Here is a 26260-nt window from a genome sequence, read left to right on the forward strand (position 1 = left end):
GGTGGAATAATGATTAAATACAAACTCACAATTTATTAAAAACAGGAGTTTTCAGTAGCTCTGATGAGAAGAAATCAGATTAAAGATACCAATGCTCAGGAAAACAATATATACAAAAAGTCTTAGGAAAAGGAGAATAAAACAACTTGGAAAGAACACAACTTAAACAGGTCTGGATTACTAGAAGAGTCATGTAGTAAAATAATATATACAAAGCATAGGAAAGAGTCACACATGGGAAAACTCTGGGCCCTCAGCCTGGGGTGGGAACTCTTAGCTCCCACATTCTGGGACCGCATCCCGTGCTTCTTTGGGGTAGAGGCACCAGCTGGTGCACAGGGACTTCAGTGCTGACTCTGAGGAACTAGTCCCCGCCCGGGGCCCTCACATCCTGGCACAGGCCAAACATGCAGAACAAGGCCACCAGACTAGTTATATCTGCTCCCTTAATGAAGCCAGTAAGACCTTGCAGGGACCACCAGATCACAGAGCTTTGAGAGTTCCTCTGTGCCAGCCACATAAAAACCCCAGACTGATCTAATCTAAAACTCCCTTATCTAAATTCCCACTAACTGCAGAGGTGGAGGAGCAAGAAACAACCTCCAAACCCATTTTTGGTCTTCAATAAGCAGAGATAAATACATTGTTCCTAAGTCAGCCTGAAAGAAACTACAGGCACGGCAGGTGGGGGATTCCACAGGAGGACCGGATGGGCATGGGAGGCGAGGTTTGTGCTCTGTGGTCACTGCTGTGACAGGTCCTGACCCACTGTCCTGGCCCCATCGGTACGGTTCCTCCCAGCTTTCTGTGTCTGCCCTCCCATGTCCCAGAGCTCTCGCTCTGAGCCTGAACACCCCAGCCTCAAGCATCACAGAGCGGAAACACCAGACGCAGAGGGTTCTCTGATGAGGGTGCAGGCAGTCTCTCCGAGACGTAAGGTTCTTCCGCACCACCTCCCCGGAGTCAGGGCAGGGCAAAGAGGACACCGGGTCACAGGAGGCAGAACGCAGCAGCTCAGCTCCGAGAGCAGGAAGAATTCAGCTGGGAGGACAGGAAGTTTTGATTGCGTGGACTCAGCAGCAGGTGGGTAGGGAGGTGTGAACAGAAAAACTGTCTTAACTGCTGGGGGAACAGTGTCTTCTCACTTCCTGAATTCTCCAAGAGGAACACCACTCCCTGCTCTGAACTTCACACACAAATAAACAATAAGCTTGAAGGGAAGGAGGTCCCAGAAGTGCACACTGAAGATCATCCTGTCAAGTTCGGCTTCTTGGAACAGCAGCCTCATTTGTGAGTCTGTATGCTGCTGCAGATTTGGGCAAGACGGCTCTGGAAGGAAAAGGCCTAGGTCATTCAGAGAAGACAGCACTGGGCATGCCTGTCCAGGCAGCCTCGCAGTCACTCGGGGCACTGAGGGCTCTCAGCCCTCCATTCTCTATTTGTATCACAACCTAGTTCACTTTCTGAATCTCTGCTTCTCATCTGAACCAAGGCGAAAAATAACATCTCAAATGAGACAGGGAAGGTATAATCTGGGAAGAGTAGCGCTGTAGGTCTAGCTAGATGATGAATGTCACCAGATTTAGGTGGCTGGTTGTGTGTGATCTCAGCGCTGGGCCTACATTCAGTGGGACATGTTTGGAAAAGCAGCGGCCCTGTCCCCTTCCTTGGATGCACCCTCAGACACCCATGAGGGCGGGCCTGTGGCAGCCTTGTTTGCACTAAGCGCTCCACCCACCAGCCTAGAGCATGCTGACTGGACCAGGGCCCGTCTGATCAAAGCTGAGCCTGAGAATTAAAATTATTTCTCTTAAGAATTTAAACGAAGACAAGAAACTGGACAGTGAGTGTTGGGAAATGCAGCAATCAGTCAAAGTTGGAAGGTGGCTGCCCAAAGCCACCTATCAGCAGCGTACAGGGAGAAGAGAACCAAGAGCCCTGCAGCGCAGGCCACCTGTTCAGGGGAGGAATGACGGGCAGCGGCCCCACAGGCGCCAGGGGACTGGGGCCCCGGAGTGGAGCCCATACACCCCTGCTGCCAGTGGTTCCACTGCGGCGAGGCCGGGCTGCCCAGCGCTTTCTGTGATTCTGTGGATTCCTTGTCACAAGCCTCCCCCACCCTCAGTTCCTGAAATGCTTTGAGGAAGCTGCAGTTCCAGGTCAACTGCGCCCTAACATAGGGACCAGCTGCCTGAATTTTGATTCTGTTGTGGAACTCCTGTGACAGGCACTCTGGGATGGACCGAAACTCTGCATCAATTTAGGGACAGAACTGCCACCAGGTAAGCAGGATAATGGTCAGATTCCCTTGGGGGAAAGAAAGCAACACGATTCTCAGTACAAAGCACTAGCCCAGTCTTGAAAGACATCAGACATGAAGCTAACCCAGGCTACTGGGGCAGCCCAGGTGGGGGGAGTGGGACTCACGGACAGCTGTTTGATGTTTCCCAAGGCCTCTGGATCCAGTTGTGCGATATCGACCCTCTTCAGGTCACTGGCCAATAATCGCATGCTCTGCGTGGAGGGGAGAGTTGGTTAAATTGCATATTCCCCAGGGTAGTAACCTCCACTAGCAGCCCAGTGTGCCCCAGGGAGTCCCCTTCATGTCCTGGACTAGGTGGGGGGATGAGGCGAGGCACAGCAGGACACAAGCTGTCACTGTGTCCCTTAAGGATATAGTGCAGTGACATCAGTGCTTATCACTGGGCCAGTGGCTGGATCACCCAGGTACCAGGGCATGCCCATCAGCTTAGAAATGCCCCGCAGACCACATCTGGGAGCAACTACCCTTCCCTCCCACAAAGTGAGGTCTGCAACTTGCTCTACACAGCCAGAGAAACTGGGTTCGGCCTGCTTCACAACCCCTTGAAGTCAAAGTGGAAGAGGCAGCTCGCGCTCCCCTTGCTAGGTGACACCACCGACAGCGCGCCCCGTGCACTGCAGCTCCATTACTGCAGGCATCGCACGGCGATCTTATAGTTAACTTGGAACCTATCTTGACTACTGAACTGCTTCTCAAGGACAGGAATGTGTTCCATGCTTGGGGCTGCTACAAGACAGGTGCACAATGTTAGCTCATGAACAAATGGAACCTGGAGCTGGGCAAGGACCTTCCCAGTCTGGGCCTCTAACCTGGGAGAGCAAACTGTGTTCTGAGTGCACAAGGGTGGAGACCAGGATCCATGCAACCAAAAAGACCATCGGGGAGAGAAGTGAGCAACAGACCAGGAGGGAAATGCTGACTACGAGGTGTGCTGGCCTGCCTCTCTCTGAAACACTTACCTCTCCACCTCCCACTGGCACTGTGAGGAAAATCTCTTTGCTGTCAGCAAGAGGGCTGCCGTTCACAGAGATGTTGTAAATCCGCTCTCTGGCTGCTGGAGTGCGCAGGCCTGGGGTCTTGAAGACCCTGTAAAGTGGGAAGATCTCTGTAAAGATGGCTTGGCAGATTGTATGACACCAGGCGCGACGAGCCCTTCCAAACCCCATCTGGCCTCAAGCTGCAGTTTTCAAATCACACATTTCTAAGAAGGCGAGTTCTAAATTTAGGGGAAAAAATCTTTTTAAGCAGTAATGACTAAACACAGCTGGAGAAGGGAGACTGTAATTATCAAACATACATCTAACAACATCAATTCTTATCCTTGTAAATTTTCAGTCCAAAGCTTCATATGAATGCCAGTCATCCATCCATCTATCTATCCAGCCAGCCAGCCAGACAGGCAGCCAGAAATAAACTATGGTTAATGTATTTCCAAGAGGAGCTAAGTGCTTCTCTCAAGAGGAATTTTCCAGGGTCAAAGGAGGAGGGTTCGGAGTGACATCATTGTATGAATTCCCACACTAACTTTCTCAAGATAGTTAAAATGCTGCTACCTATTTTCCCCCAAATGTCCTCTGCTATATGCTCATGTAAAAAAATGGGTACAGCAGAAGGTACATCTTCCTCATTGCCCCCACCCGAGATGACCACTCTCAATCCCTTACGGCAGCCTTCCACAGACTTTACATGTATAAGAGCAAGTGGGACCGTTTAGGACACACTATGTTGCAACTGCATGGAGATGCTTGTAATCCTGAAGCTGCCCCCACATCAGCTACAGATCTTTTAAAATGTCTAGATAGCATTTCCTGTTTAGTTGACCAGCCCTAGAGAAGGGATAAACGCATGCTGCAAGAACATCCTTGTTTATACTGGTCTTCCAAAAGAGGATATCAGGTTTCCTCATGGGTACCAGAGAATGCCTACCCATTGTAAAGCAACAACAAAAAACAAACAAACAAACAAAACTCTTTTGATCAGAATCAGAATAGACCAAAAGTCAGCAGAGGCCTCCTGGTCAGCAAGGACAATGTCCTCTCATCAGAGATAGAATCATTTTGTTGCTGAAAACAGGTGAACCTGCACTCAAGAGAGAGGCCAACACCACCAGGAAGCCCCGGCAATCACCCTCCTCTGAGAGGGTGTCCCAGGCCAAGGAGTCAGGAGTTATTTTCTTAAACACTTTTCTTTTCTGATGTTAGATGTTGGGCTCCCACCCAAATCCAAGCCCCACTCTAAATACTTACCTTGAGTCAAATCTAGGTGTCAGGCCTGGAGTTGGTTTCACCAGAGACAACTCCCTTCGGCTCATAGCCGGGGTAATGGTGTTACAATTGCTTGACCTGCAGGTAAGAAATGGCCATTAGGGGTGCCAACTCAGGTCCAAGGGCAGCAGCAGCAGGGGCAGGTAACACCTGGAGAGCACTGACCTTGTCAGATACTGTCCTGAGCGCCTACATAAACTCATGTAACTCTCCCAACAACCCTATGAGAAGCACCGTTATTATCCTCATTTACAGATACAGAAATTTATTGACTTTAAATAACTTGCCCAAAATCACACAGCCAATTAGGGCAAGGCCAGAACTTTGGGCCCAGCAGTCAACCTCCAGAATCCAACTTCTCAATCAAGTGATGAGAGGGGAAGGAGACAGCCTCTCAACAGCTGTGGGCCCCTCCTGTGCTGGGCAGTGCCCACTGCTCAGGGAGAACGGAGCACTCCGCTCCTCAGCACCACCCCTTTACTACTTCCCTAAGCTCGTCTGAGGGCAGCCCCCCGTCCCCAAAGGGCTCAGCAGGGCCCAGCAGGATCAGGTTAAGCCCATGGTGATTCTTTATTTAGCAGGACCAGGAGGAACACTGTACCAGGACAGCGACTTTGTGATTGACCATGGGCAGTTCTGTACATGGACTGCCAGGTAACTGAACTAAATAATACGCAGGGCTTACCATATGTTTCTGGGCCTCATTCTCCCTGTCTGCATTGGAAAGAGTGGGGGAGGATAAAGAAGGTGGGCAGAAGAACTGGAGCAGGTGTTGGGTCAGACATTGCTAGAGGCCCCTCAGTTCAGATACTCAAGGGTTTGATGACTTTAGGATCTACTAGAACACGAGCCACAGAAGCCTTCAGCCCCGAGCCCTGCCACAATGAATGTGGCTGTCCAGTAGAACCAACATATAGCTGAATCTGGATAACCCGTTACCTTTTTCTTCTGCCTTTTCCTTGTATGGACTGGGTTCTCTTCCTGGATGGAGGACACCTTTTGCCCTGAAGTCACAAGCAAATGAAACTGAGGTTACAAAAAGCTTTCCTGCAAAGGGGAAAGGTAAGGCAGAGGGGAACCAACTCTGGAAAAGAAAACTAATATTAAACATAAGAAGGTCTATCTTGCATGACCAGGCGGTGGCATAGTGGATAGAGCATTGAACTGGGATGTGGAGGACCCAGGTTCGAGACCCTGAGGTCGCTAGCTTGAGCGCGGGCTCATCTGGTTTGAGCAAAGCTCACCAGCTTGAACCCAAGGTCACTGGCAAGAGCAAAGGGTTACTCGGTCTGCTGAAGGCCCACGGTCAAGGCACATATGAGAAAGCAATCAATGAACAACTAAAGTGTCACAACGAAAAACTGATGATTGATGCTTCTCATCTCTCTCCGTTCCTGTCTGTCTGTTCCCATCTATCCCTCTCTCTGTCTCTGTAAAAGAAAAAAAAGTCTATCTTGCAGAGTTAAATAACTAAGAACATATATAATTGACCAACTAAGGCCTTATACCTGGCTTGGTCTCCAAAATAGAGGATTTTGGTCAAGATCAAGGGTACATGTTTTTTGAATTGATTGTAGCCTGAATGGCCAGCCCCCGCCCCCACTTTTACATAAAGTACCACTGCAAAGGGCACCACGGGCACCCCAGGTGCCCAATACCAGGAACCCTCAGCAGTCCTCACCCACCCCAAGTCCTCAGAGACACCTGACAAGAACCACTCTTTATCTACTGGTGATCCTGTCCTCCCTCACCTGCCAAGACCGGCCCACCCTTCTGCTTCTGTGCTGTCCCCCTGCGGTCTGCCTCCTGAGCTCCCGTCCTCTTCCCTCACCCCCTCCACGTTCTCCCTGCCCTGCAACCCCACAGTGGGACAGCCACCTAATGAGCTGGGAGTCAGTGTGACTCCCCGTCCCTCCCCTCCCTGAGCTCCAGGCTGAAATTTCTGTGTAGGCCACCTGTCTCGGAAAAGTATTAAACACTCAGCAAAGTCAAACGACTCCTGAACTGCTCCCCTTCACCTGAACTCAGTACCCTCTTCCTCCTGTGTCCCACATGCCCCTGGCTGGCAGCTGCCTAAGCTGGAAACCATTTAGTCATCTCTAGTTCCTTTCCTTCCTTCCCTCTACCAATCTTACCCAATTCCCGCCCCTTTAAAATCTTTCTTTTTTTTTAAACTGAATGTATTGGGGTGACAATAATCCGCAGAACCGTACAGGTTTCAAGTGTACATCTCAACAAACCATCATCTGCACACTATACCGTGCACCATCGCTCCGAGTAGCATCTCTTTCCCTCCCCATTTCCCCACCCCCCACGCACTCCCCCACTCCCTTTCATTCTCCCTTTCAAATCTTATCTCATTACTTTCTCCTCTTATAGGGTCAGAGCCTCAGTCCAAGAGTTACAACAGCCTCCCTACCGGTTACCTTCTCTCCAGTTTCTCCCCTCTCCCATGGATCCTGAATACCCCTCTGAAATAAATTCCCATCTGGTTACACTACCTACCATTAGCTACCCGATGAAACTGAACGCACAGGCCATTCGCTATCCGGCCCCTACACTACCCACAGTACCCTCACCGCTTACATCCCAGCTATTTCAAACTGCTTCCTGTCCGTTAAATGAAACTTGCATAAATCCTCCAGGAGTTCCCTTCCCTTTCTTTTCCAGCTAATGAAATCTCACTCACCTTAACGGCCTGGCTGTGTCCTAAGGGAGTAGGTAAGACTTAATAGCTTCCTCTCTGATGTCGATGCACTTTGTACCTACTCCTAGGATCACTTTGGTTATCGGCCATGTAAGTGGGATCTTCTCCACTAAACTGTGAACTCAGGGAGAGCAACACTGTATTTTAAGCACCTTTGTATCTATCTCCCCGTCTCTCAGCCCACAGCCCTGAATCTGAGCACCTACTTACTTTGGCAGTTTGATGTTTTTTATTTTTATTTTCTTCTTCTTCTGCTATCATTTCATCCACTTGTATTACCTTTCGTGCTATAAGAAACAGTTTAACAAAGTGATATTTCTCATGAGAACAAGCTTTCATGAACTCACATTTCTTACAGAAGAGACAATTTATGCAATTTCAGACTGTAATGGAGAAACAGACTCAATATAAAGATGACCTTAAAAAAGAGGGTTTAGCCCTGGCCGGTTGGCTCAGTGGTAGAGCGTCGGCCTGGCGTGCAGGAGTCCCAGGTTCAATTCCCGGCCAGGGCACACAGGAGAAGGGACCATCTGCTTCTCCACCCCCCTCCTCCTTCCTCTCTGTCTCTCTCTTCCCCTCCTGCAGCAGAGGCTCCACTGGAGCAAAGATGGCCCCGGGTGCTGAGGATGGCTCTGTAGCCTCTGCCTCAGGCGCTAGAATGGCTCTGGATGCAACAGAGCGATGCCCCAGAGGGGCAGGGCATCGGCCCCTGGTGGGCATGCTGGGTGGATCCCGGTCGGGCGCATGCGGGAGTCTGACTGCCTCCCCATTTCCAGCTTCAGAAAAATGCAAACAAACAAACAAAAAATAGGGTTTAGGCCTGACCAGGCAGTGGCACAGTGGATAGAGCATCGGGCTGGGATGCGGAGGACCCAGGTTCGAGACCCCGAGGTCGCCAGCTTAAACGAGGGGTTACTTGGTCTGCTGAAGGCCCGGTCAAGGCACATATGAGAAATCAACCAATGAATAACTAAGGTGTCGCAACAAAAAACTGATGATTGATGCTTCTCATCTCTCTGTTCCTGTCTGTCTGTCCCTATCTATCCCTCTCCCTGAAATAAATAAATGGAATGAATAAATAAATTAATTAAAAAAATAAAAATAGGGTTTAGATCCTGGCCGGTGCCAGTTGGCTCAGCGGTAGAGCATTGGCCTGGCATGTGGAAGTCCCAGGTTTGATTCTCAGCCAGGGCACAGAGAAGCACTCATCTGCTTCTCCACCCTCCCCCGTCTCCTTCCTCTCTATCTCTCTCTTCCCCTCCCACAGCCAAGGCTCCATTGGAGCAAAGTTGGCCCGGGCGCTGAGGATGGCTCTGTGGCCTCTGCCTCAGGCACTAGAATGGCTCCTATTGCAATGGAGCAACGCACCAGAGGAGCCGAGCATCACCCCCTGGTGGGCATGCCGGGTGGATCCCGGTCTGCCGCAAGCGGGAGCCTGTCTGTCTGCCTCCCTGCTTCTCACTTCTGTAAAATGCAAAAATGCAAAAAAAAAAAAGAGGGTTTAGATAAATGGGTTGGGGAAGAAACCCCATATGATACCCTGTATGGTCAGCCCAGCATTCTTATTAGGAGCATAGACTGTGGAGCTGAACGGACGCGAGCTTGAGGCCTGGCTCTACCACTAACTAGGTCACATGGCTTCATGGTGGTGCCTCAGTTTCCTCCTCTATAAAAAGGAGTAGTCATTGTATAGGGATATTATGAGACCTGGAATGTGTGCTCTGTAAGAACAGCATCTTTGATATTTTATTCCTCTATCCCAAGCCCTTGAAGTGTCCCTATAAATGTTTAAGAATTTGTGGAATGAGTGAATGTAAAGCCCCTGGACAGTACTGACACATTATAAGCATTATTATTTATTATAATATTACTTATGTAGATATCACAGAAAAACTCAGAAAATGTCTAACTGTTAAATATATACAGGCCGCAGCTAGGGATTCCATAGAGAAAATTCTGCACTTAAACATAGGGGAAGAGGGAGATCAGACTAAATGACTTTTAAGCTCTTTTACATTAAAAAAAAGTATGTATACATTTATTTAAAATGTATAACTTACTATGTAGTCAAAAGCAGTGGTCAAAAGAAAACCATATTTATTGTTCGCTGACCCTGGTTCCCAGGGGTGAAATCAGAAGACACCCCAACTAAGCAAAATTGGTGGGACTCAGAAGAGAAAATGCTATTACCTAAATGTAGGAATAACGCAAAGTGACCTAACAGGCTGTAAATATGTGGCTGACAATCTCTAGGAACACCCAAGTCCAAATACAATATAACCTCTGGGAGGCAGAACTGGCATATGACATTTGGAAAAGGAAAATCTCATCATGATTTCTTCACACTATAAGGCAATTCTGACGGACACCAAGTTGGAATGAAGAACTAGACAGTGTTTCTGGCCCTGCCCAGGCGAGAAAGTGCCCATGTGGACAGCTCAGAAATCCATGGTCAGGACAGCCTCACAAGGGTTGGGTGCACTGAGTTGCCAAAGCTTAATGTCAGCGACATCAAGTCCATAATAGAGCTTGTCCTGGCCTGATTCCATCCATGCTCACTAATTACAACCCGGCTTCCCCAAAACCTCCCTGAAAGACGGTGGTCCTCAGTGAGGGGCGTGTATGTGAGACGTTTACACAGATGGATCACTGAATCAAGTACCATGGATTAGCACGCTGAGAGAGTCGGTCCTTTCACATACAGCTCTCTCAGCCCTGCTGACCGGGAGAGTTGCAGCTGGTATGGCCACGTCTTGTAACACCCGTCAATCTTGCTAACCCCTCCAGCTCAGGGGAAGCACCAGGTGTGTTTGGTTTCCTGTACACCTTTTCCCACCCTTTCTCTTTTGCTCACATATTGGCCTGGAGAGTTTGGTTAGTATTGGTCTTGCATACCATTAACTGAATGCTGTGCCCAAAATCAAACTTTTCAGTTTACAAGACCGAGGACCAGGCATTAGAGGGAAGAGGCTCCATTACAGAGGCCTCCCTAAACAGCGAGCCAAACCACCCTGGGCCTCAGCTCTCTCAGTTCTACAAGGGATTTTGAAAAGTACTCACTTCTGGCAGATTTCAGGGGTGTCTGAATAGCTTCTGCTGTCAACTTATTTATTTCTGTGATATCCAGGTCAGCCTGTGACAAACAGCCAAAAACACCACAGGTATATTCCATCAAATATGAGGAACAATATTTTAAGATGAAAACAATTACTTTTTAAAACATATTTCATAAATACAAGAGATTGTGTTAATTATAATAAACTCCTATAAACCCAGAAGGATAGAATTCTTTTGACTTGGTGACACTGGATCTCTCCTATTAGGTTAGAGAAGCTCTGATCTGTAATTCTAAAGAGGCTGATGCATTAGCTAATGAGTATAATTCATCTCAAGGTAAATCTTTTGAAACATTAGATCTGGGTGTGGATGGGGGATGACATATCACAAAGAAAGAGAAAGCACGGACCAAGAATGTTTTACTAATTCTTGATTTTATTCACCCCAAACTGTAATTTTCTCCTGACTGAACTGGCTCCTGAGTACTTTACCATCTGAGGCTGGTGGAGAGCCACTCTTCAGTGCTCCTGTGTGCCCTTTGTAGTCAGGTCACTTCAACTCTGAGATTCCAAATGATCCTGATCAACTCAGACAAGAATGTGGACTTTGGGTTCACTTTGTGAGTCTGATGAAGGCTACGTTAAACTTTCTCCCCAGAAAGATACACAAATGGATGAGCACGCACACATTGTTCACGTATGATCTCAGAGTCACATGTGTCTACTAAACATTTGAAATGTGGCTAGTGTGTCTAAGGAACTGACTTTTTAAAATTTTAATAGCTACCGTTGGCTGGTGGCTACTGTATCGGATAGTATTCTATATTTAACTCTTTGTTTTACTATTTTCTTTTTTTGCCCTCCATCTTACTGGTACTGATACTGGGAGGAAGGAGGTGAGAGAGATCGGGAATCCTGAGGGTCCCAAGTAAGAGCACAGCTTCTACAATACGGCACACCGAAGCGAGTATCTTCGTCACCTATGTAGTGACCTAGGGGCTTAAAGGAACTTGGAGGATTTCTGTTTTCCCTGCAGATGTCAGGGCAAGGGCTGCAAAGAACCTGCCAAGACAGAACTGCCTCTCTTCTTCAGGCTTGAAACTAGTTGTGCTGCACATACTCAGCATTTAACAACTGATTTTTCAGTTGATACAAATGGATCATGTCCCCTATGGAACCTCCTCTATAGTAAGGACCCACTGGTTAGATTTTGTGAACAGACCCAATTAAAAAAAACAAACCTAACCAACAGTTCTGAAATGGGACAAATCACTTACCGTTGCTGCCTCTTCCAGGGCCTGCTTGTTTCCTCCTAGGGCTTTAAAAAGAACATTTGTCCAGTGACTATCAGATTTTCAGGATAAATCATCTTCCCATCACCCTTTCTAAAACTGGACATTACACCCTTAGTCCAACATTCAAAGAACGTCATAATCTAACCTTTCTCCGAGGCTGGCTCAGCCCCTCGTGATAGTCTATGTTCTACCACACTAAACCCCCCTGTGATTTCCCAAATGTGCCACTGTCCTTCATGACTCAGTGCTCTGGCATTCATTATTTCCTCTGCATCCAACAAATTTCTAATTCATCCTTTGAAATTCAGCTCAAACCCCAAACTCTGGTTGTCTGTTATAGCAGACTGCTGCAAAGTGCTGAGTTAGTTCTTCACCCTCACCTACTCCACAACTATTCAAAGCAGTTTAAGTGTCCACTCCATCTTGAACTGAATTCCTTGAGGACAGAGATAATATCTGTAATTTCTGGCAATATATATTGTAGGTATGTAGTAAGTGTGTGTTGAATGAAGAGGTCTGTGCAAGGTTAGAGGTAGAATAAAAAGTTAGGTTAGGGGCCCTGGCCAGTTGGCTCAGTGTTAGAGCGTCGGCCTAGCGTGCAGAAGTCCTGGGTTTGATTCCTGGCCAGGGTGCACAGGAGAGGCGCCCGTCTGCTTCTCCACCCCTCCCCCTCTCCTTCCTCTCTGTCTCTCTCTTCCCCTCCCGCAGCCGAGGCTCCATTGGAGCAAAGATGCCCGGGCACTAGGGATGGCTCCTTGGCCTCTGCCCCAGGCGCTAGAGTGGCTCTGGTCGCAACAGAGCGACACCCCGGAGGGGCAGAGCATCGCCCCCTGGTGGGCGTGCCGGGTGGATCCCGGTTGGGCGCATGCGGGAGTCTGTCTGACTGTCTCTCCCCGTTTCTAGCTTCAGAAAAATACAAAAAAAAAAAAAAAAAAAAAGTTAGGTTAGGTATTCCTGCTAGAAACTCTCATAGCATCCTGTACAGCAGTTAAGAACTCTGGCTTTGGAACCAGAAAGCTGCCACTAACCAGCTCGTGAGATCTTGAGCAAAGTAGCCAATCTCTCTGTCTTAATCTTGTCAATCTATAAAATAGGGATTGTTATGAGGATAAGATTAGTTAATATAGCAAATCCTAGAATAACGGAGTTCCATTCAACATTCTTTCATTATAACGTTGATGACAAAAAAAAACCAAAACACTGTTTCCTGGCTGGGGCCAGTTTGTGTGAAATCTGCACATTCTCTTCATGTCTCCAGATGCTCTGGTTTCCCCCTACGACCCAAAGGCATGCACATGAGGTGAACCGATGTGTCTGATTGTCCAAGTCTGAGTGAGTGTGCTATAGATGAAAGGTTGTCCTGTCCAGGGTTGGTCCTTGTGCCAGAAAAGGCTCTAGTCACTTGTGACCCTAAACTGGCATGAAAGGGTTGGAAAATATAATAATTCTCTTCTTTATGTACTTTCTTTTTTTTTTCTGAAGCTGGAAACAGGGAGAGATAGTCAGACAGACTCCCGCATGTGCCCGACCGGGATCCACCCGGCACGCCCACCAGGGGCAACGCTCTGCCCATCAGGGGGCGATGCTCTGCCCATCCTGGGCATCGCTATGTTGCGACCAGAGCCACTCTAGCGCCTGGGCGTCGCCATGTTGCGACCAGAGCCACTCTAGCGCCTGAGGCAGAGGCCACAGAGCCATCCCCAGCGCCCGGGCCATCTTTGCTCCAATGGAGCCTTGGCTGCGGGAGGGGAAGAGAGAGACAGAGAGGAAAGCGCGGCGGAGGGGTGGAGAAGCAAATGGGCGCTTCTCCTGTGTGCCCTGGCCGGGAATCGAACCCGGGTCCTCCGCACGCTAGGCCGACGCTCTACCGCTGAGCCAACCGGCCAGGGCTTTATGTACTTTCTTAAATGTATGTATAGCTCACTTATTTCAATGTTACATATTAGAAGTGTTTTGGGTCTTTACTTAGAAATTTGGTGGGTTTTGTGACCAAAAATAAATATGCTATAGGACTTGACTCTCGTTTATAACAATTAGCCCATGATAAAATTGGTTTTGTTATGTCATTTCACTTAAAGTCTCAGTTTACAAGAACCTATCAAGGACACCGAGTAAAGACTTACTATATATGTAAGACACTTTATTCCTGTGTCTGGCACAGGAAGCACTATATAAACGTGCTTACTGACCACTATGCTATTCTATCTCATAACTTTATATAATCATATGTGAATTTTTAAAAGGAACCTTCTCAACTAACTTGTAAATTCCTGAGTAGGAGCAATGTCTGTTTTATTCCCCAATGCACCTAGCATTGAGACTGATAAATGCTCAATGAATATTTACAGAAATGTGCCAATAGCTTAATAAACAAAAGGGCAAGTCAAAGGATCGTTAAATACCTACAATTTGAGGAAAGCATGCGTTTCTATCTCAGGAGGAGGCCATATACTGGGTAATTAATAATAAAAAAAAATTTAAAGTAAAGGTAACCCAGCAGAGAGGACAGCCTCTTATACATCCTTGGACATTTAACAAGGGGGTGGGGTACAGCCTGAGATTTCTTTATTCTGGCCAGGAAAACTCTTGGGTTCTTACACTTCACAATTTTATTTGACCATTTTAAACTGGCAATTCCCACAAGCTGCAGAAAACATCCTATCCTTTCAACTGAGCTCTGGTAGCAAACCATGTTATTCACTCACTCATTTTTAAGTGGTTTTATAATATAAATATATAATATATGTGACTTCCTGATACATGAATTTTATGTGCCACTCCTATTTCAGCATGTCCATAAATTTTATTGGGATACAAGCCATGCCCATTTATTAAAGCTGTTTTGAAACTAGAACCGCAGAGGTTGAGTAAATGGATAGATAACCCTCTGGTCCAGAAAGTCTAAGATATTTACTATCTGGTCTTTTAGAGAACACATCTGACTTCCCGCAGGGGTAGATGACGGTACGTGCTAAGGAGATTAAAAAATAATAAAAAGCAGGGGAGTGAGACAGGGAGTGGCGGGGGGAGCACTAAGTCTGCTATCTCCCTCAGTGCTCAGGGGAGACCTGACCCAGGGGAAGGTGGCCACGGGAACCACCGCGGGCTCCATCCAGGGCGAAGCTCACCGAAGTAGTCCAGCCAGTTCATCTCGCGCAGCGCCCTGGGCAGCCGCAGGATCTCGATGTTGTATAAGTTATCCATCTCCTTGAGGAGGTTCAGCCTGTCTGACTGCATTTGCTTGGATCGGATTTGCACTGCGGTAAGGCAAAGTCGACAGAAGCCGGGTCACCCGCCCCGTGGGTGAATGCAGCCTGGAATCCGTGCCGCCCGCAGCCCACTCCGCCAGCAACCCGCGAGTGCCTCGCTAGCCCGAGGACGCGGGCTGGGCCCCTTACCTTCCCGGTCGAAGTCCTTAAGAAAGGAGGCGAGCTTCCGGCTCCGTAACGAGTTGGTCTTGTTCACCCGACTGCTGCCCTTCCTAGCCGGAGCCATGGCGCTTCGGTGGAGGCTGCGTGGAGGGGGTACCGAACCACAAAGGGTGAGAGGCGGAGATGGGGGAGGGAAGGTAGGGGCCGCGAAGGGGTGGGAGAGAGCGAACGGGTGTCCCGAGGGGTTCGTGGAGGGAGACTTACCGTCTGCACCTGGAGGTAAAGAAGTCACAAGGAATGTACCAGCAGGTCCCAAAACAAGGGAGGAAAACCTCGTCGATCAAACTGAGAAGGAGCGGCTCAGAGTCTAACAGGACGTGCGACCGCCATCACGAAATTCAAACTGCCACAGGCTGACCAATAAGAAGTCGCCGTTTTAGGAGGAGGGTCCACGGTATCCAATCACATTAAAGCTTTCACGTCAGGCCTCCCGCTCACACGTAAGACTACAGTACCCAGAAAGCATTGCGGTCTACCGCATGATTTTGCGACTTAACTGCGTACGGGGCATGCTCAGAGGAATTGCGGGCGCAGGCTGGCGACTCTAGTGCGTTCTCAAAGTTGGATGGTGTTACGCTTTCAGTTTTCCTGCTGGTTGAAGGGAAGCGGCTGGCAGTCTGCAGGAAGGGAGACAAAATTCTGGCTCCGGAAGCACAGGCCAGCGCAGAGGAGACCGGTCTTGCACCCCGGGAATCTGCAGATTGCAGGAGGAGACTGCCTTAGCCCCAGAAGAGCCTCCTCCTAGGGGTAGTCGGAAAACCCTTCCCGAGGTGAGAAACTAGCGCCCCGCCTTCCGAGAGCTCCTCTAAAGGTAAGGCAGCCCTTCCCGCCAGGAGCTCCAGACGGAGGGGATAGACAGCCCTACCTGGAAATCCTGCTTTAGCTGAAACTCAGCTGAGAACGGAAATAACTCCCACCCTTAACAGGGTACTTCCCCGAGTGCTGTGTTTTACTTATTTTTGTAAATATTTTTTTCTCCCTTCAGCAGAAGATGACTCAAGACCGGCCTTTGCTTGCTGTGCAGGAGGCCCTGAAGAAATGCTTCCCGGTGGTGGAGGAGCAGCAGGGCCTGTGGCAGAGCACTCTGAGGGACTGCCAGCCCCTCCTGGTCTCCCTCAGCAACCTGGCGGAGCAGCTGCAGGCGGCGCAGAATCTGCGATTTGAGGATGTGCCGTCGCTTCGGGCCTTCCCAGATCTAAAGGAGCGGCTGAGGCGCAAGCAGCTGGAGGCTGGTGACACTGTCCTGGACAAGCTAGGGGAGAGGCTGTAAGAGGCTCCGTGATATTCTTTCTTGATGGAAAGATTTAAAAACTGGGTGTTCTATAAGTAGCTAGGATCAGTCAGGAAGGTGTTTTTCTCTTAACTTGAGAGCCTGGCAAATGGAAAACATGTGATGGCATTTCCCTTGTCAGAGGTTAGGTATGGCAGTGGCAGTAGTTTGAAAGTAAAAGCAGTGGAGAGTGTTTTTAGCTCTCCTCTATAGTTTACTTTGGTGAAAAGCAATGGGGAACTACAGTTGACCTTTGAACAACACCGAGGGTTAGTGATGATCCTCGACACTATGGAAAATCTACATACAACTACAGTTGGCTCTCCCCACACATGGATTCCCAACTGTATAGTTAATCTTTGAATGATGCAAAATCTGGGTATAAATGGATCTGCACAGTTAAAACTCGTGTTGTTTGAAGGTCAGCTGTATACTGTAAACTTGGATGTCAGAGCTAAAAGCTTTACGTACATTACTGCATAAAATCTTTTTTGAACACCTCTATGATTTTAACCTCAGTCCCATTTTGCAGGCGAGGAAACTGAGGCTCAAGCAGATTGCCTTTGTGGTCTCACAGCTAGTAAATAGTAAAGATGGGATTGTAACCCAAGTGTGTGTGACACCAAGGCCAGAGCTCTTAACCACCACTTTGTTTTGCTGAACATCAGTGTCTCTGTGTCCAGGAGTAGCACATCTGTCAGCCTTTATTATGCCTAATGTTAGACTCTCCATATCAGAGTTACAGATTATGAAGATAGAGAAAAGACAGGGCACATGACCAGAACAAAAGAAGCTTCTAGTGTATAGACTATGTGCCATAGACTAATATGAAACTGTAAAAAATGGGGACCTTCTTTAATAGTCACTCGAATAAAATGCATTTATTAAGCACCAATGGGATGCCAGGCATAAGGTGCTGGGAATACAGAAATGAACCAGATTTAGTTCCTTAGTTGAGCAGAAGAGATAGTTAAATCATGGTACATTCTAAGATAACAAACTTTTATTTCAGTTGGTTACATATTTGTGTGTGGATATTGGGCTGTTATTTTCAGACTTTTTTTTTCTTCCATGCACTATTTCTAGAAGTACTACAATACTGGTTGATGCGCAGAGTGGACAGAGCAAACTCCTAGTCCATCTTTCTGCTCCAGATCCACTTACTGTATTGTCCTCAGAGGACGTATCAGATATTACACTGATAAGACCAGATACTATACTTGATCTTAGCCAAAGGGCTGAGAAGCAATTAAGTCTATTTTTCTTAAAAGAATTTTTTTATTATTAATTTTAATGGGGTGACATTGATAAATTAGGGTACATATGTATCTCTAGGTTATTTTGACATTTAATTATGCTGCATTCCCATTACCCAAAGTCCAATTGTCTTCCATCACCTTCTAACTGGTTTTCTTTCTGCCTCCCCCCCCTCGTTAACCCCCACACTCTTGTCCATGTCTCTGAGTCTCATTTTTATGTCCCACCTATGTATGGAATGGTATAATTCTTAGTTTTTTCTGAAGTCTACTTTTGGGTAATGGTCAAACATTTTTGAAAGCCACAATTCTGAGCTAAGGAATGCCTTGCCCTTTGGGAAATTGTAACCTTTGCTTGGTCGCTTGGCCCCTTGGAGTCACCAATGGAATAATCACAGTATGTACCATAAGCTGGGACCGTCTCTAAGCATTTTATATACATTATTTTATTATGTTTGTTTGTTTATTTATTTATTGTGGTATTTTTCTGGAGTAAGAAGGGGAGAGGCAGAGAGACAGACTCCCGCATGTGCCAGACTGGGATCCACCTGGCATGCCCACCAGGGGGGATGCTCTGCCCATCTGGGGAGTTTCTCTAGTTGCAGCCAGAGGCATCCTAGTACCTGAGGTGAAGGCCATGGAGTTATCCTCACACCTGGACCAGCTTTGCTCCCATGGAGCCTTGGCTGCGGGAGGGGAACAGAGAGAGACAGAGAGGAAGGAGAGTGGAAGGGTGGAGAAGCAGATGGGCACCTCTCCTGTGTGCCCTGGCCAGGAATCGAACCCGGGGCTTTCACACACCCAGCCAACACTCTACCACTGAGCCAACTGGCCAGGGCCTATTTTTATTTATTTTTTAAATTGAATTTATTGGGGTGACTGGTTAACAAAATTATACAGGTTTCAGGTGCATAATTCTATACCATCTTTTCTGTCTTTAGGTCAATTCTTAATTCTTGAGCCCCTCTACCTCCAGGGCACTGTCATCAGTCTGTTTAGACAAATGAATGTCCTTCGGAGGCAGTTTTTTTCCAGTGGGACACTGGGAAATTCTGGAGACATTATTTCTTGTCATAACTTGGAGAGAGTAGGGACGTGGTTTGGTCCTGTCATCTCATGGGTATAAGCAAGGGATGGTACTAAACATCCCAGTGTGCGGGGCAGCCTTGCACCATAGAGAATCATCCGGTCCAGAATGTCCGAGTGCCACGGTGAGGAAGCCTGCTTCAGGCCTTTCTCATGAAAATGCCTAATCTCAGACCCTTTCCCCCTAGAGCTGTCCTCCTTAAGGTGCGTGACACAGTCAGCAGCCACGTGGAACAAGTACTTCAGATCTATGAGCAGCATGCAGACATGATCGGCATTGATGCTGTCCTGCGGGCTTCGGTTGTGAGCCCCTCTGTGGCCGACATGTTGGAATGGTTGCAAGATATTGAGAGACATTATCGAAGTTCGTATCCTTTGGACCTGTTTCAGATAGTGCCCAGAGCTGTTCCAGGAAGTCTTCATTTCAGTTTTCACAGGATTACAAAATTGTATAGTACGGGTCTGTTCTTTATGGCTCCTGAACTTGGTTCTTCCTATAATTATTCCTCAACTCATTTATTGAGTAGCTACCACATGCCAGGGCATTGTTCTAGTTGTTGGGAGATAGGCAGTAAAAAAGGAAAACGTATAGGCTGTCAGATGGTGATGAGTGCTGTGGAGAAAAACTAAGCACAGAAAGCGGGGGTGAGGGTGGGGTTGGGATTGTAAGCAGTGGGCAGGGCAGGCCTCACTGAGAAAGTGATGTTTGAGAAAAGACGTCAAGTGCAAAGGCCTGAGGTGAGAGCTGCCTGGTACGTTTAAGGAATAAAAAGAAGGCCACTGTGGCTAGAACAGAGCGAAGAGGGGAAGCCTACTGGGAGATGCACCCAGAGAGGTGGGGCTAGATCTTGTAGGGCCTTGAGGTCTTTGAAAGGATTTTGGCTTTTACTCTGAGTTGGAAAACTATTAGGTTTTAACATAATCAAACCTATGTTTTTCAAACAAACAAACAAGCCCTGGCCGGTTGGCTCAGTGGTAGAGCGTCAGCCTGGTGTGCAGAAGTCCCGGGTTCGATTCCCGGCCAGGGCACACAGGAGAAGCGCCCATCTGCTTCTCCACCCCTCCCCCTCTCCTTCCTCTCTGTCTCTCTCTTCCCCTCCCGCAGCCGAGGCTCCATTGGAGCAAAGATGGCCTGGGCGCTGGGGATGGCTCCTTGGCCTCTGCCCCAGGCGTCAGAGCGACACCCCGGAGGGGCAGAGCATCGCCCCCTGGTGGGCGTGCCGGGTGGATCCTGGTCGGGCGCATGCGGGAGTCTGTCTGACTGTCTCTCCCCGTTTCTAGCTTCAGAAAAAAACAAAACAAAAAAAACCAACAAACAAAAAAAACCTATGTTTTTAACAGACTCACTCTGGCTTTGTTCTGAGTAAATACTGGGTGTGGTGTTGGGCACCAGTAGAAGCAGAAAGATCATTTAGTTGGAGTTCTGGCCTTTTTCTCTCAATTCTTGTTTGATACCTGCATCTAGCGACTGGCTAGAGAGCGAGAAAAGGGGGTCGGGATGGGTGGAGAAGCAGATGGTCGCTTCTCATGTGTGCCATCACCGGGTATCGAACCCAGGACATCCACATGCCAGGCCAATCCTCTACTGCTGAGCCAACCGGCCAGCGCCATGTCTCACCCTGATTTTCAGTTTCCCACAGATGCCTCCAACTGGATTGCTCACAGAACGGCACTCAGATTTAGAACTGAACTCCTCTGTTTAGCACTCTCGTTCATCTCCTGTTTCCTTTAGTTGCAGAATCAACCCTAGATGGAGACTTAAGCAGTATCGTCCCCCTTCCCTGTTTTCTTTTTTAACTGCAACAGCAGCAGCAGCCGCCTGGGCAGTAGGAGCTGTAGCTGCAGCTAACATTACTGCGCATTTATGATGTGCCAGGTACTATTCTGAGCATGTTTACACGGTCACCTGTCTAGTCCTTTGATTCTATTTCCCTGATGTGTTTTTTACATTTTTCTTCTCTATCCCCACTGCCTCTTCCATAGTTCCTTACCTCTCACTTGGGCTTTTAATTACATGCAGCCTCTTGGCAGGTTTCTCTGTCTCTAGCTTCTTCCCCTTTGAGCCATCCCCAATGAGTGTCCTCACTCCCTATTTCTTCAGTAGGTTGAGTTCGGATCCTATTGCTTGTGGAACAGTGTTTGGGAGCTTCTGCTGGGAGGTGGGCAGAGTGCAGAGTCCCCATGCTGGGCTGCAGGGCAGTGTGTCCGGGCTCAGCCTGCCTTCCCAGCCCCTCTCCGCCTGCCCTGCACTCTGTGCCATGCCAGCCAAACCAGAGGCCTCACTTGTCCCTCAGTCCAGTCCGGGCTTCCCCACGTCTGTGCCTTTGCCTGTGCTTTTCCCACCAGCTGGACCCCTCCTGCTGCCCTCTAAACCAGATGGATTCATTCTCTGAGCTTCCACTGAGTTGATCTCGTATGTCACTTAGATGCTTTCGTTTCAGTTTCTGGGTTTTCCTCCCCATGGGGAGACCCTAGATTGCAGGGACAACGTCCTGTTCCTCGGGCGCTGTAGCACAGAGCGTGGGAGTGAAGAGGCGCTCAGTAAAGATCTGTAGCATGGGCGCCTGGCTGGCGGTGGTGCAGTCGACCTGGGACACTGACGTCCCAGGTTGGAAACCTCAAGGTCGCCAGTTTGAGTGCGGGCTCATTCGGCCTGAGCGCAGGGACCCCGGTTTGAGCATTGGATCATTGCAATGGTTCCTTGGTCACTGGCTTGAAGCCCATGGTTGCTGTCTTGTGCAAGGGGTCGCTGGCTGGGCTGGAGTCTTCTGGTTAAGGCACATAGAGAAAGCAGTCAATGAACAATTAAAGTGAAGCAACTACAAGTTGATACTTGTCTCCTGTCTGTCTCAAAAAAAAAAAAAATTTAGCATGGGCAAATCCTGCAACTTGGGAAATTTCATGATAGCTGCACTTTTGCTTTTGTTTCCTATAGCTCTCTCCAGGGTTTTTGTTTTTGTTTTTTGCTTCAACGTGCTTCATTTTCACTTTCTTTTTGAGCAGTCCTTAACTTCCAGGAAGGTACCTGCAGAGAAAGTACCTCCTGTCCTCAGTCCAGTGGGGAGATCTGGCAAACATCCGAGCCTTGCCGCAGGCCTGGGACCGAATTTCGGACGGTGAACACCAAGACCTGGTACAAGGTACGATTTTTGCTTATCCTTTGTGTCTTCCTCTCCTCCTCTCTCTCTGTCTCAGTCTCCGGAGGCATCATGGAGAAGCGCTCTGGTGCCCTTGTGTCTTTTGTCATGCTGATGTTTTGTGGTCTCTGGAGAGCTGATTTGTCTGTTTCTCTCTTCCTATTCCAGATATCCTGTTGAATGTTTCCTTCTTCCTGGAAGAGTAAGGAAGCTGTGCGTGTATCTGGAGACCAAGGGGACGCAGTGGAAGACCGACGAGGCTGCACTCTGGGGTTTCTTAGGAAATGTCAGTATTGCAACTGGACATACTCGAAAAGTCGTCTAGACCCTAAGGACTGGCTCTGGGGAGAATTGTGCTTCATGTTTCTGACATTGGGGCTTCTCCCTGCCAGGTCTCAGCTGAGGGTACGTGAGCCACCCCTCGCCCTTTCCAAAGGCTCAGGGCAGTGGGTGGCGGCAGAGAGAGAGCAGGAAAGGCAAGCGGAAGAACCGGGGACCGAAGCAGCAGCCACAGAAGTGGGGAGGAAAGGACGGGACAGAGTGGCACTGCCCTCGGCATCATTCAAAGCTCTGAGCCTGGTTGACACCAAGTCTTGGTTTTGTGTATTTGTGTCAATACCTGATTCCTTGGAGGACAAGAAAGTGACTGATGATTTAAAGAAATAAAGATGATGTTGATAGAAAACAATAATTATTGTCCAATCGCAATAGCTCCTTATCATGCCAATTTGAGTTTCCAGAGCCTGCCACCAGGGGGAGGTGGTGCAGCATGGATGATTTTGAATGCTTTGCTTTGAAGGTGTTCGCCCATTGCTCTTATTGAGAGGAAGGGGGGGGGGGGCGTTGTGGGATTCCTAAAATGACAGGGGTCTATGACCAGTGCGCGCAACTGACGTGCCACATTCCTCTCATCTGGGGGTAGCCGCTTGGGTGCAGAGCAGCAGCCGCAAGTCAGGTGATCAGGTCCTATGACGGGTTCTAGGGACAGATAAAAGAGAGCCCTAGAAGGGTTTATAGTGCAGCCAGGAAAAGACGTAAACCAGGGTTTCCCACACTTTAATCTGCACGTAAATCCCTGGCATCTTGTTAAAACTTAGATTCTGAATCTGTAGTTCTGGGGTGGGGTTCTAGGTTCTGCATTTCTAACGAAGTTCCAGGTAATGCTGATGCTGCTGACCCAAGGACCGGACTGAGTTGAAGAGATTTAAGTTGTAATGCAGTAATAAAGGTGTGTACTTGAGCTCAAAGCAGAATTCTGTGGGAGAAGAGAGGTGCCTGCTAACTGCTGGTGAGAATGCTCGTGGTGACATCTCAGGCCTGAGGCTCGGGCGAGGAGAGGCGTGCAGGGATCTCGTGCACAGGGACAGTCTAAGCAAAGTCTGCTGTGTGCCAGGCATTGTGCTTGTTGCTTTGTACAAAATTCAAAGGGTATAAGAGCATATTCATTGAAAAGTTCTCCCCCAGTTACTCCAGTAAACTGTTTCTGATGTATCCTTCCGAAACTATTCTTACCTATTTACATGCAGTGGCGGGCAGCCGGTAAGATAGCCCAGAGCGGTCCCCACCAGCCCACGCCCTGCGCACCTCTCTTCCCCTTCAGTGTGGGCTGGACCGACAGACTGGCTTCTAGGGAATGGAACACTGCAGAAGTGGTGGGATGTCACTTCTGGAACTAGGTTCTGAAAAGGCTGCCGCTCCCACATGGGGTGCTGTCGCTCACCGGCTTGGATCACTCACCCTGGGGAAAGTCAACTGCGATGCTGGGGCAGCCCTGTGGGGAGCTCACCTGTGAGGCTGACGCCTGCCAGCAAGCACCTGAGTGAGCTTGGAGGCAGAGCCTCTGGCCCCCGTTGAGACCTCAGGTGAGAGCACAGTCCCGGCGAACTCCACGACAGCCTCATGAGGACCTACGCCCAAGGCAGCCAGCTACGCTGGGCCTGGATTCCTGACCCACGGAAACATAATAAATATGTGAAGTCAGTAAATTTTGGGCTAGTTTGTTCCAGAGCAATTGATAACTAATATAACAAGCAAATATGTATTTGCATATTCACCATGATGTTATACAAATAAAAGAGCTTCTTTCATTTTTTTCTAAATGAGTTGCAGTTTTCTGTTGTATGGGCATACCATAATTTACTTAACCATGTTTCCAAAGTCTTAATATCTGTTGGGTATCAACAACCCTCCCTCTACTCCCACCCCTGCTTGTGATGCTTTTCAATTAGCTAATCCCGTCCCACCCACTCAGCCCCAATAAAAAAAATTCTGTTGGCAATTTTACTGGACTCATTATATTTAGAAACTAATTCAAGGAGTATCATCATAGTGGGAGTCCTGACTCCCCCAACCATGCCACTGGCTGTGGGTTGAAATGCAAATGTGAGTTCTTTTCTCTTCCCCTCAGTTGAGAAAATAGAGTCTTTGTGTTCAGAACCCTGTTCCCTGTCAGTGAGACAGTCTGTTGGGATGAATTGATTGTAGGTTTCTTTCTTTTCTGTCTCTACCCCACCCAAGTTTAAGAGTCAACTTCAGGACTGCTCTCTGGCAGAGCAGAGGTTTTACAAAGCCAGTGGGATCCTAGGCTCTGAAGAGGACTCCTCCCCACCCAAGGAGAGTCCAGGCTTTATGGTGATCGTATTATGTTTCATCTTTAGTCAGGATGATGGGGGCCAGGTGCCCTCTTCACCTGGGTTAATAACTCCTTGTCCCCTTGAGAAGGCGGGAGAGGGCACAGTTGGAGAAGTGGGTTCAGGGTGGAGGGGAAGGAGCCAGTGCGTGGATCATCAGCTGGGGGTGGTGGGGAGCTTGCTGAATTGGGAAGTGACCCAGAGCTGGCTCCAAGTGTCAGCACAAGTGATCTCGTGTAAGTCATTTGCCCTCTTAAGTTTCAGTCCCTTCATCTGTATAATGGAGAGGATGATATGTGTCCTCAAAGGATTGTAAACTTTAAGGGAGAGAGCATGTATTAGGGCTTTGGGTAAATGTGTAAACATTTAAGAGGTTGAAATTCCCTTCAGGTTTATTAGTCATCTAAGTACATTGCTGTGTTCTGTGAAACAAGTATGCTTTGAGAGACTGTTTCCTGAGTGCCCGTGGCTTGTCAGTGACGTTGCCAAAATCTACCCTAGGGTTTTCTTGGCTCTGATGAAAGAGGTCTCTCCCTTATACCGCTGCTTCTGCTCGGCCACAGGAGGCAGGAGCATCCTCGACACCTCAGCTGCGACCAGAGGTGGGTTTCCTGAATACTCAGCCCTGCAGGGGACATGATTCCTCCAAACACCCCTCTGGGTGGCACAGGAGGCGACCCACCGAGGCTCCCTGGGCAGCTGCAGCCTCGCCAGTTACCCGCCCTTCTGACCCCACAGCCAGGAGGGCTCGGATGAATCCTGGGCTGTCTGCCAGAGTCCCACATGCCTCTGTGCCAGGGGCTGGCAGGAGAAAGCCAGTGCTAAAGGAATGACGGAGGGGGAGCTGCCCCTTCCAGGCACGCTCCCTCTACACCATCATTCCTGAAAGGCTCCTTGATTTCTACATAGTGCACAGAAAAGTAATTTTTCCCGAGACTGATACAGTATATTAGGGCTCCTGCCCCAGAGATTCTGACCCAGCATGTGTAGGGAGGGTCTGAGTTTCAGCCTTCCTTTCAACTACCCCCACATTTTCTTTAAGAAATAACCCTAATCCTGAGAAAGAGCCTCAAGGCGGAGAGAGAGTGGGGAGAGCAGCCACAGATGGTCTTCCCTGGGGAAGAAACTAACCTTAGTAACTCCCACTCTGCACGCACCGCGCCTCACTTGCTAACCCTCCGTTCCAACAGTTCCAACAGGCACATCAGCTCTGTCCGCCCACCCCACTGTCCTGTTTGGAGTGGGGCAGTAATGACTGTATGCAGCGCCTTGCAGCCTGCCACATCTGTATTCACTCATTCAGAGGCCTCTTGGTGTGCCCAGCACAGAGCCCATCACCCGTCACTGGCGATAGAAGGATGAAGAGAAGCTCACAGTTGAGGAGGCCAGACAGAGACAGAAAACCTTCCTCGCGAGAAGTGCTTTCATAAAGGATGGGCAGGGAATGCAGCGGATGGAAATGACTGGCTCTTTTTGTGGGTTTCTGTGGGAGGCAAGAAAGGGGGGATGTAGAGCAGATCCCCAGCACCTTAATTTCAGCGAGAACCTTCCCTCGAATGGAGTAAGCGACGGCGGAGGGAGCTCGCGTGGCTGCGGGCCGGCCTGGCCGTGCGCGCCCCGGGAGCCACTCTGCGCTCTGGCTTTTCCCTTCCCGACTCAGATGTGCGCAGTAGTACTTAATTTGCACCGAGAGCCCAGACTAATAAATCCTCTACTCAATTGCAATCCCCATGGCGCGTTTATAGGCAGCAGCTGACTTTTATCAGCTAGTTTGTTCTTTCATATAAGAGTTTTATGAGGGTCTC

General features: G+C 48.7%; 2 protein-coding genes and 1 non-coding gene across 4 annotated transcripts; 1 reads left to right on the forward strand and 2 right to left on the reverse strand.

Moving 5' to 3' along the window:
* Window positions 1–315: 315 nt before the first annotated feature.
* On the reverse strand, window positions 316–15418 carry CDCA8 (cell division cycle associated 8). Its single transcript, XM_066265063.1, has 11 exons — window positions 15281–15418; window positions 15044–15156; window positions 14774–14902; window positions 11628–11668; window positions 10355–10427; window positions 7505–7581; window positions 5527–5591; window positions 4570–4665; window positions 3283–3409; window positions 2428–2514; window positions 316–1329 (listed from the first exon to the last, which is right to left on the reverse strand). Exons 2-11 carry the CDS (start codon window positions 15138–15140, stop codon window positions 1285–1287), a joined length of 837 nt encoding a protein of 278 aa, XP_066121160.1. The 5' UTR covers window positions 15141–15156; window positions 15281–15418; the 3' UTR covers window positions 316–1284.
* A 189-nt stretch (window positions 15419–15607) lies between these two features.
* Window positions 15608–23884, forward strand: AIRIM (AFG2 interacting ribosome maturation factor). Of its 2 annotated transcripts, none has more exons than XM_066269617.1 (5): window positions 15608–15887; window positions 16062–16342; window positions 18877–19056; window positions 21706–21828; window positions 21994–23884. In XM_066269617.1, the coding sequence occupies exons 2-4, from the start codon at window positions 16068–16070 to the stop codon at window positions 21806–21808; spliced, it is 558 nt and encodes a 185-aa protein (XP_066125714.1). In that variant the 5' UTR covers window positions 15608–15887; window positions 16062–16067; the 3' UTR covers window positions 21809–21828; window positions 21994–23884. The 2 variants fall into 2 exon arrangements, with proteins under 2 accessions (XP_066125714.1, XP_066125713.1); XM_066269616.1 differs by having other exon boundaries at window positions 21710–21828.
* LOC136332507 (U2 spliceosomal RNA) lies at window positions 17413–17596 on the reverse strand. The gene has a single exon (XR_010730756.1). It is a non-coding gene; the product is annotated as a U2 spliceosomal RNA (small nuclear RNA).
* Window positions 23885–26260: the final 2376 nt, after the last annotated feature.

The sequence above is a fragment of the Saccopteryx bilineata genome, chromosome 3 (genome assembly GCF_036850765.1).
Source record: "Saccopteryx bilineata isolate mSacBil1 chromosome 3, mSacBil1_pri_phased_curated, whole genome shotgun sequence".
In the NCBI taxonomy this organism is placed as follows: domain Eukaryota; kingdom Metazoa; phylum Chordata; class Mammalia; order Chiroptera; family Emballonuridae; genus Saccopteryx; species Saccopteryx bilineata.